The 10,865-nt window shown below is 42.5% G+C and overlaps 1 protein-coding gene across 1 annotated transcript; it reads left to right on the top strand.

Annotated features, from left to right (window-relative positions):
* Positions 1-346: 346 nt before the first annotated feature.
* On the top strand, positions 347-5,006 carry sra1 (steroid receptor RNA activator 1). The gene is given in 8 exon segments (XM_034684474.1): positions 347-595; positions 987-1,100; positions 2,069-2,155; positions 2,240-2,415; positions 3,593-3,658; positions 3,660-3,702; positions 3,853-4,025; positions 4,028-5,006. Coding segments are annotated over 8 exon segments (828 nt in total). The 5' UTR covers positions 347-570; the 3' UTR covers positions 4,172-5,006.
* The last annotated feature ends 5,859 nt before the right edge of the window (positions 5,007-10,865 follow it).

Genomic DNA, 10,865 nt, shown 5'->3' with positions numbered 1-10,865 from the left:
TGGCATTCAATCATAGATTTTATAAAATACGGACGTAGTATCCGTGACGTCACTGTTTTTATTGAAAAACTTGATATGCTGTCACTTTAATATTATTTACTTTCTATATAAATCTTTAACTTCCTGTGTTGTTGTTGTGATTTTCTTGTTACATTAAATGTGTTATTTTTCATAGATTTTAAATATAAGCGGAAAAACTGGAAAAAGCAGTAATTAAACAGATAAATATAGCCCTAACTCATACTTGATTTAGCCTGTTAGAAATATCAAAGCCAACTTATGACAGAAACAAAACCACGTTGTGATTTTATTCTATCTTATTGTGAAATTCAGAGCGGAAGTTCGTCATAGATCCTCCTGTTAATGCCTTTAGCTTGACACGGAAACACATCACAACCAAACATTACACCGTACCTTTAGCAGGAGCAATATAATAACTCTGTGAATTAGTATTATTTCATACTTTCTGTCAGATTAACATTTAATGTTGTTGTTCTTCCGGTTATTTTAACCGTGAGCCGTACACCGGGGGAAGAAGAGGCTTTGTTACCGGACACGGTGGAGTCAAACATGGAGGATATGTATGTTAAACCAGGTGAGTGTCCGATTACTTCACAGCTCCTCTTTAACTTGTATTAAACAAAGTTAACATTACTCAGATAGTGTTTAAGCAGGGTATGATCCGTGAAGCTTCTATCCACTCAAAAATCTGAACTGATGGTGTTGAAATTTGTCAACTCATGTCTGGTGTTGAAGGCAGCCGAATGTTTTGTAGTAGTTCATGATTGTATTTAACATCCTTTTTCCGGTTTATTCAGATATAGATCTATATTCCTGTACTTTAGGGCTAACACAGGAGCTGTGCAGGGATTCTGTACTTTATAATGAAGACTGACGAGTCTTTCTGAAGCTTTTAAAGTATAACAACACATCATCAAACAAACTGTTCCTCAGATCTGAATTGTCTCTGTGTCTTCGTTATTAAGGAAACCAGGAGCGAGGATGGAACGACCCCCCTCAGTTCTCATACGGCCTCCAGAAGGCCCATGGACCACAGAAGAACCTCCTGAACAAGAGAGTGGCTCCACCTGCAGTGACAGGTCAGTCTGAACCTGAGACAGCTCACCTCCATCAATCACACTGGGTGCATCTCAAAGCTCTAAACGTCCATCCTCGCGTTGTTTCCTCGCATCATTTCCTCGCGTCTTAGCCCTACCCACCAGAGATGCAAGGAAATGAAACGAGAGGAGAAGGAAAAAACAAGATTTGTATTAAGAGAAATGAGACATTCTTTCCTCCTGAGCATCTTGTGAAGCAACGTCGGTTTCATTAGACAGTGAATCTGACAAAACAACCAGATATAACATAATCCATCCTCTGTTATATTGAATTTATGATTTGTGTTCAATATATTGCGATTAAAACTCACATCAAACACTTTTTAATCTCAGCTCATCACATACAGACTGTTTAGAAAACAACGTATGTTTATGATCTGTTTCAGGGCACCCTTAGTGACTGTTTTAAGGTCTGTTTCAGGGCACCCTTAGTGACTGTTTTAAGGTCTGTTTCAGGGCACCCTTAGGGACTGTTTTAAGGTCTGTCTTTTTTCTATTATGAAACTCAAGTGATGTGAAGTTTCAGAGAAGTCTGAGCCACTGCAGCGTCCAATCAGTGAGTGATATTCGATAAGGGGGCGTGTCTGTCAGAGAAAATACTTCCGCGAAGTCTGCTCACTTGTTTTCCTCGATTATCCCTCCTCCGATCTGTCCTCCTTGCTCCTCGCTCCTCCAGCAGCGTTAAGAGCTTTGGGACGCAAGTTAAAATGGCGTGTCAGTAACTAATTCCGGTTCAGTCGAGGAGCGAGGAGACTGCAGTTTAGAGCTTTGAGATGCACCCACTAATTAAAACAACAGAGAGGAAGTGGAGGGTTAAACCCAGCCTCCTTCACACAGCTGACCAATCACAGCGTGAGATTGTTTGATGGTCTTCACCCGCTGCTGTGATTCCTTTCTGTGGAGAACCTCAGCTATCACTCTCTAACATCTTCTCTCTGATTGGCTCTTAGGTTCAGGAGCTTCTCCCATGACCCCTCCTTCCTTCAATCCTCTGACTCCACCCCCAATCGGTGCAGCCCCGCCCCCTCTGAATCCAGGTAAGTTGTCGATTAAGATGATTCTTATCTGGAGGCAGTATAAGTGTCTTCTTCACATCTTAACTCCTCATCTCTTCCTGACAGCTGGTCCTCCTCCTCCTCCTCCACCTCCAGGCTGTGTGGCCACTCCCCCGCCTCCTCTAGGGCCAGTGAGAAGTAAGAGAGAGGCAGACAGCAGCCAATCAGAGTCTGAGCCTGATGTAGAGGCTGTGCTGTCAGTGTTGAAGAAGGCACTCGCTGCCTGCAGACAGAGCATTAAAGTGAGTTTGAACTTCAGTCAGACCTCTGCACCAGCAGGGGGCGGCACACTGGTGCACATCACCATGGTTACTGAGGCTGTTTTTGAAACTGCCTCCTATACTATCAGTACGTACTTATTTGGCCAAAATTCCATATGTAGTAAGTAGTATGTGAAAATGAGCAAAATCTGCAGTATGCGAAAACTCCCCCCGATGTCTACTGATTTGGGAAAATTTCACAGCATGCATCGGACCAGTCTCCCTTGCGTACTGTTTCCCATAATGCACAGCGCTCGTTCCACTTTTTCTTTTCTCTTCTTCTTTTGATGGGGGGAACTCAGTTTTAAGGAGCTGTGAAAATGATTAAATTCGATATAAACCACTTCCTAACTTTTTAAATCATAAGTGGATGCTAAATAAGCAGTTTCGCTATCAGCTTGGCCGTTGTTTACTTCCGCTTTCTGAAACCTGAAATTCAGTGACGTTTGGCCCAGCATACTGCAACACAGATCCAACAGAACAGTCATACTACATACTAAATTCAAACGCAGTATGTAGTAGGCAATACCTACTGCCTACTACATTAGTAGGTAGTATGTAGCAGGCCTTTTCGAAAACAGCCTGAGAGTACAGATCATGTCGATGAAAGATGTGGAAAAAAAGATCAGTTAAAGATAGCCTGAGGTAAGGAGACGGTACATGCTGGTGTAGTACCTCAGGCAGCCACTAGGATGACAGCTGTTCAGACCATAGACTGTAAATAAAAATGGACAGCGTTGCTCCACCTCTTCCCGTTGTACGGTTCTGAAGCCAAAAAACCCTGCTCCGGGTCGCAGCCATTGTGCAGCCAGAGCCTGCAAAGCTCGGAATTTCTGTGGTTGCCACGGTAATTTCTGTGTCGGCACGGTAACAAGTTCCGCCTACAGCGTAGCGTCACAAGATCCTATGGAGTTTCCCTCTATGGCAGCTGTCTATCAAACCAAACTCAGAGGTAAAAACCCGTTTTTAACCTCTAATAACTAACGAAAAATACCGTTTTGTAGAGTTTCAAATGAATGGGGGAGAGAGTTTTTTGACCTATACTGCAGCCAGCCACCAAGGGGCAGAGGCATTGCTGGAAGCTTTCTTCCAGCCGAGCGAGATGTACCCTTGGTTCAGACATTTTGGACTTAGTGACCTTTGACCTCTGTGTGTGCAGGAGCAGGTGTGTAATGATGTGGGGAAGAGGCTCTGCCTGCTGGAGGACAGCTGGAGGGCAGGTAGGACTGAGCCTACCTGTCAGGAGACGCATGGACTGCCTGTCTCACGGTAACACTTGTCTCCCTCTCTACCTGTCTGTGCATGTTTACCCCTGTCTGTCCACCTGAAGCCTCACCTGTCTGTCTTCCTGTCTGTGCATGTTTACCCCTGTCTGTCCACCTGAAGCCTCACCTGTCTGTCTTCCTGTCTGTCTCTCAGAGTTACAGTCAGGTCGTTGGGACTCGGCCGATGACGTCCATCGTTCTCTGATGGTCGATCATGTGACTGAAGTCAGCCAATGGATGGTCGGCGTCAAACGGCTCATCGCAGAGACCCGAAAACTGAGTCCAGAACTCTTAAAGGCTTTTCTGAGCCTGCTGAACTGGACAAGGACTCTGCAGAACCAGACCAGGACTCTGCAGAACCAGATCAAGAATATGATGAACCAGACCAGGACTCTGCAGAATCCGACCAGGACTGTAAGGGACCTGTCAAGGACTCTGAGAAACCCATCCAGGATCCAGTCTCTGAACCCTGACTCTGTTAGCCCTGCAGGATTCCGGTTTGGCCCTGGACTTTAAATGGAGTTCCCCCTGAAGAGGGCTCTGCAGAGGGAGGTGGATTCATATGTTTACACAGTGTTGGCTCTACTGGTCTCTGGACCTGTACCCGCCTCTCCAGCCCCTGCCTGGAGTACCAGGAGGTTTTCTATCTTATCACTATGGTAACACAGCATTAAAGCTCTGTGATTGATTGATTTTATGAAACATGTATTACTCAATGAATATAAGCTATGTGTGTTTCCTTTAACTCTTAACAGTAACATCCCTCTGCCAGTAACAACAGAACTTAAACCCAGACAGGATTCAACATGAACCAATCAGAGCTCTGCTAGGTGTCACCTGTCAGTCAGCTCACCTGGAACCAGAATACAAACAACAAGAAAAATCAGAACCGGAAAATATCACCAAAAGGACGTGTGCAAAATGTTTTATTGTTACATTAGAATCATTTTATCCCAAAGTCATTCTTATTGACACCTGGACAGGTGTGTTTGACAACTGGACAGGTGTGTATGACACCTGGATAGGTGTGTTTGACACCTGAACAGGTGTGTTTGACACCTGGATAGGTGTGTTTGACACCTGAACAGGTGTGTTTGACACCTGATAGGTGTGTATAGCTCTGGCGGAAGCAGTAATGGGGTATAGATTGTTCAAACTTGAAGTCAGAAGGAGGAAGTTATTTCCTGCCTCCTGTTATTTGGGTCGGCCATGTTGGCCCTGTAAACACCTGTATCTCAGTTGAGGTGAGTTTTGTGCTGCCGGCTGTTTGTTTCTGATGCAGGAATAAAACCTCTCTCTTCAGCTGAACGTGTCCGTGCCTCCTCGTGTTTATTTTTCAGAAGTCTAATCGCAGCGCTATGAAGCCAAACTAACATGTTACTGAGATATAAACTGAGAGGATGCTGAAACACGACATCAGAACGAGGATTCATGAAAAGTCTGGAATTCAGGAGTAGTCAGGTGAGACGACAAGAAGTCAACTTTTAAAATGCTTGTTTTTTTTTAGCAGGGCTTGGTTTGCCAGTTTCTGACATCTGGAGGATCTCGACAGTGACTCAGAAGTAAGTGTTTATCTGAAACCATAAGAGATGAAGTGACATTTATAGAATTCAAATAAATCAGTACATTAGGATTTAGATTTTCTTAATTCTGACTTTTCTTTTTGAAGTGGAGTAAAATGAGCTCAGCAGCCCATCCATTCAAAATATTAACTTTACAAAAACTCTGTTAGGAGGAAACTTCATTATTCAATGTGTTCAGAGTACCCACAATGCATCAGGGGAGTACCAGCACAGAAGGGGAATTTTTTTTTTTTTTTTTACACAGCAGCAGTTCTCTGCAGGATGCACATTTGACCAGCAGGTGCAGCAGACCAACAGTGTGTGTGTGTGTGTGTGTGTGTGTGTGTGTGTGTGTGTGTGTGTGTGTGTGTGTGTGTGTGTGTGTGTGTGTGTGTGTGTGTGTGTGTGGTGTGTGGTGTGTGTGTGTGTGTGTGTGTGTGTGAGAGACTTGACTCCCTCCAGTCAAAAACACAGTCACAAGGCGTTCCTTTTCTTTTACGGGCATTTATTTTGCACATCGGTGCCTTTGAGCATGCCGTGAGAGCTGTGACTAAAAATGATATAAACACAGAACACACAAATTAGCAATCTAATCGAAATGCATAGAAACTATATGCTGCTTAACTTATAATCACAGCACAGAAATAATTCAGCCATACAAATAAACCTTAACACATACCTCTTGGCCGCATGAACTGAAAAGGAGTAAAAATGAATTTCTGGCAGGTCTTTCAATCGTCCAGCAGCTTCCTTCTCTCTGCCATTTACGTTGCTGCATGGCAAGCATGAACCTTGAATTATTCTTACATTAAGAATACATTAACCACAGGGGATCTCGGTCAACAAATTCACAATACATCAGTGCACTGGGGCAAACAGCTAGTTGACTCACACATCATAGACTAAAACAAAGTGTCTGTCTGACGGCAAAGTCAAACCATGAAACAGGGTTGGGTAAGGTAAGGTAGCTTTCATTTGTCTTAAACTTCCCTAAGCTGCTTGAAGGTACAAACTATCATCTGGTCTGAGAAACCCTGGAGCACCTTTCAAAGATCATCTTCATCATATTTTTAGGAACCCTCTGATACATCTTCAAAGATGGCTTCTATCACCAGATCCTCCAAAAGGCTCCAATACCACGGCCCAGAGGTTAAGTTCAGGGACTGAATGAGCTGAGGGGACACCTAGCAGACAGCTAGCAGCTCACCTGTCACTCAATGCGGCCATGCCCCTAATTCTACCTCTCCTGAAACCTTAACCTAATGTAAACAGGTGAGTCGTATAGCAATTCAGCCCATAGTTGTCATGAATAGAGAAATGAGCTAATGAGAGAGTTTTTACCACAGTGTCAACAGGCAAAGGGAAAATGTGACCGACTCCTTTATGCAGTCTAGTTTGACATGGTCTTCTCTGGTGTCCCTTTTTCTTTCTAGAATTTATCACTTTTCTTTTCGGCTTTGATCAATCAGAAGTATTCCTTTCTATTTTGCTTTGTTCTATTCTATTCTATTCTCTTTGATCTGTTCCGTTCCCTTCTATTGTGCTTTGATCTGTTCCATTCCATTCTATTCTGCTTTGATCTGTTCCGTTCTATTCTGCTTTGATCTGTGCATTCTATTCTGCTTTGATCTGTACATTCTATTCTGCTTTGATCTGTTCCACATCTATTCTGCTTTGATCTGTTCCGTTCTAATCCTGCTTTGATCTGTTCCGTTCTATTCTGCTTTGATCTGTTCCGTTCTATTCTCCTTACTGCAGACTGAGTTTTGTATGACATGTGTGATCAGGTTGTCCCTGTTATTTGTTACTATTGTTTTGGGGTTTCAGCCAGTCAGACTCAAGTATTTAACACAGCCTGGTGATAATCGAATGTAAACAGGTTACTTTTATATTTTTATATAAATTCAGCCGTACAGTTGTCATGAATAGAGAAATTAGCTATAGAGACTAGGGGTGACCGCAACTAAGGATTTACTTAGTCGAATCTAATTCGTCAGATTTTGCCATAGTCGACGAATAGTCGAATGTTGTTGTTTTTCCTTATTGACCCAAAGTCTGCATGATGGTGACCGCATGACATAACCATTACAATTAAGAGACTCATAACTTAAAGTAAAAGGGACAACAGAGATATTATAAGTATAAAAATTTGATATTTTTATTCTATATTGCACGCAAAAACCAACAAGGTGATGAAGGAGAGAAAACTCAAATAAGGCCACCATCCGTTAAACATTGAACCACACGCCATTATAGAATAAGGAACCAGGAGATATTTAAACAGTGTTCGCACAGCATAGAGCAGCACTTTGGTGGGTAGTTTGTCCAACTTAAGGCTAAACATGTGTATAATGTTAAAAATCAAACCTGAACCAGCTAAAGGGTTTTAAATACCTTAACAGTACCTTTTAAAACAGTCTTTCATCGCGTCTTTGGCCGCTTGAGTCTTTTCAAATTGTACACGAGGAAAACCATCGGTTTACAGGTAGAAGTGCGCTTCTTGCTTTGTTGACCGTAAATCCTACCTTTGAGAATACCCTCTCTAATGGTGTGGGGTGGATGGGGTGCTGTGGATTGTTTTGGGGGCTTCGGACAGCTTTGGTTATCCCTCCTCATTCTTTTGGCCCGTACAGTTTTTGTGTGGTCCGGTAATCCTTGATCTCACAGCCCTCTTCATGAAGCTGCTTCTCATCTTTATTACTATTTTTAGGATCACTGAAGTTTTATGAAATGAGGAAGCCAAGCAGAAAAGATGAGTGACAGGAAGATGGAGAGAGAGAAACAGCTCGTCCCCACAGAGACAACCAAAATAGAAGGAAAAGAAGTAGAGGAGTGATCCTCTGACCATCGGGTGAGGAGAGGATCGTCAAACAAAACATCTGAAATACACCTTCATCAATTAATATCAGGGTTATTGATTACCTTCTCCACCAATCACTGCTCTCTTAATCTTCAGTGATTGGCCAAACAATAACACTTCCTCAGAGTCAAACCTGACTTCAAAATGTTCTCACAGGGTTGAATCAAAGGTTTAATTATGGATTAGAGCAGGATAAGATTATGATCTGAGGATTAACTCATTAAACAGGCTGACTGCTTGTTTGCTGGAGACAAACAGGACACACTTCATATTAAGAATCAAGAAAACAAACCTGTGTATAATAGCTAATTCTGTCAGGTAATATAGCTCATTCTGTCAGGTAATATAACTCATTCTGATAGATAGCATAGCTCATTCTGTATGGTAGTATATCTCATTCTGATAGGTAGGATAGCTCATTCTGTCTGATAATATAGCTCATTCTGTCAGGTATAATGATTCGTTCTGTCTGGTAGGATGTCATTCTGAGAGGTAGCATGGCTAATTCTGTGAAATAGGATAACTCATCCTGTCAGGTTGCATAGCTCATTCTCTCAGGTGGGTATCTCATTCTGTCAGGTAGGGTATCTGATTCTTTCAGAAGGAATATCTCATTCTGTTGGTAGGGTATCTGATTCTGTCAGAAGGAATATCTCGTTCTGTCAAGTAGGGTATGTTATTCCGTTAGGTAGAGTAACTCATTCTGTCAGAAGGGATATCTCATTCTGTCAGAAGGGATAACTCATTCTGTAAGTAGGGTATCTCATACTGTCAGGTAGGTATCTCATTCTGTCAGAAGGGATATCTCATTCTGTCAGGTAGGGTATCTCATTATGTCAAGTAGGGTATCTCATTCTGTCAGGTAGGGTATCTCATTATGTCAAGAGGGGTATCTCATTCTGTCATGTAGGAATCATCATTCTGTCAGAAGGGATAACTCATTCTGTCATGTAGGGTATCTCATTCCATCAGGTAGAGTAACTCATTCTGTCAGAAGGGATATCTCATTCTGTCAGAAGGGATATCTCATTCTGTCAGGTAGAGTAAACTCATTCGGTGAGGTATAGTAACTCATTCTGTCAGGTAGGGTATCTCATTCCGCAGGTAGAGTAACTCATTCTGCCAGAAGGGATATCTCATTCTGTCAGGTAGAGTAACTCATTCCCTCAGGTAGAGTAAGTCATTCTGTCATGTAAGGCATCTCATTCCATCAGGAACAGTAACTCATTCTCTCAGAAGGGATATCTCATTCTGTCAAGTAGGGTATCTCATTCTTTCAAGTAGGGTATCTCATTCTGTCAGGTAGGGTATCTCATTCTGTCAGAAGGGATTTCTCATTCTGTCAGAAGGGATATCTCATTCTGTCAGGTAGCATAGCTCATTCTGTCAGGTAGGGTATCTCATTCTGTCAGAAGGGATATCTCATTCTGTCAGGTAGCATAGCTCATTCTGTCAGGTAGGGTATCTCATTCTGTCAGGTACGGTAATCTCATTCTGTCAAAGGGATATCTCATTCTTTCAGTAGGGGTATCTCATTCTGTCAGGTAGGTATCTCATTCTGTCAGGTAGGGTATCTCATTCTGTCAGAAGGGATATCTCATTCTGTCAGGTAGCATAGCTCATTCTGTCAGGTAGCATAGCTCATTCTGTTGGGTAGGGTATCTCATTCTGTCAAGTAGGGTATCTCATTCTGTCAGAAGGGATACCTCATACTGTCATGTAGGGTATCTCTATCCATCAGGTAGAGTAACTCATACTGTCAGAAGGGATATCTACTTCTGTCAGGTAGGGTATGTCATTCTGTCAAGTAGGGTATCTCATTCAGTCAAGTAGGGTATCTCATTCTTTCAAGCAGGGTATCTCTCTTTCAAGTAGGGTATCTCGTTCCATCAGGTAGGGTAACTCATTCTGTCAAGTAGGGTATCTCATTCTTTCAAGTAGGGTATCTCATTCTGTCAGGTAGGGTAACTCATTCTGTCAAGTAGGGTAACTCATTCTTTTAAGTAGGGTATCTCATTCTGTCAGGTAGGGTAACTCATTCTGTCAAGTAGGGTAACTCATTCTTTCAAGTAGGGTATCTCATTCTGTCAGGTAGGGTAACTCATTCTGTCATGTAGGGTATCTCATTCCGTCAGGTAGAGTAACTCATTCTGTCATGTAGGGTATGTCATTCCATCAGGTAGAGTAACTCATTCTGTCATGCATGGTATCTCATTCCCTCAGGTAGAGTAACTCATTCTGTCATGTAAGGTATCTCTTTCTGTCATGTAGGGCAACTCATTCTGTCATGTAGTGTATGTCATTCCGTCAGGTAGAGTAACTCATTCTGTCAGAAGGGATATCTCATTCTGTCAGAAGGGATATCTCATTCTGTCAAGTAGGGTACCTTGTTCTTTCAAGTAGGGTATCTCATTCCGCCAGGTAGGATATCCTATTCTGTGAGAAGGGATATCTCATTCTGTCAAGTAGGGTATCTCATTCTGTCAAGTAGGGTATCTCATTCTGTCATGTAGGGTATCTCATTCTGGCAGAAGGGTTATTTCATTCTGTCAGGTAGCATAGCTCATTCTGTCAGGTAGGGTAACTCATTCTGTCATGTAGGGTTCTCATTCTGTCAGGTAGAGTAACTTATTTTGTCAAGTGGGGTATCTCATTCTATCAGAAGGGACATCTCATTCTGTCAGGTAATGTATCTCATTCTGTCAGGTAGAGTAACCTATTCTGTCAGAAGGGATATCTCATTCC

The sequence above is a fragment of the Notolabrus celidotus genome, chromosome 5 (assembly GCF_009762535.1).
Source record: "Notolabrus celidotus isolate fNotCel1 chromosome 5, fNotCel1.pri, whole genome shotgun sequence".
Taxonomy (NCBI): domain Eukaryota; kingdom Metazoa; phylum Chordata; class Actinopteri; order Labriformes; family Labridae; genus Notolabrus; species Notolabrus celidotus.
Note: the sequence above shows the minus strand (reverse complement) of the source record. Positions and strands in the feature narration are given on the sequence as shown.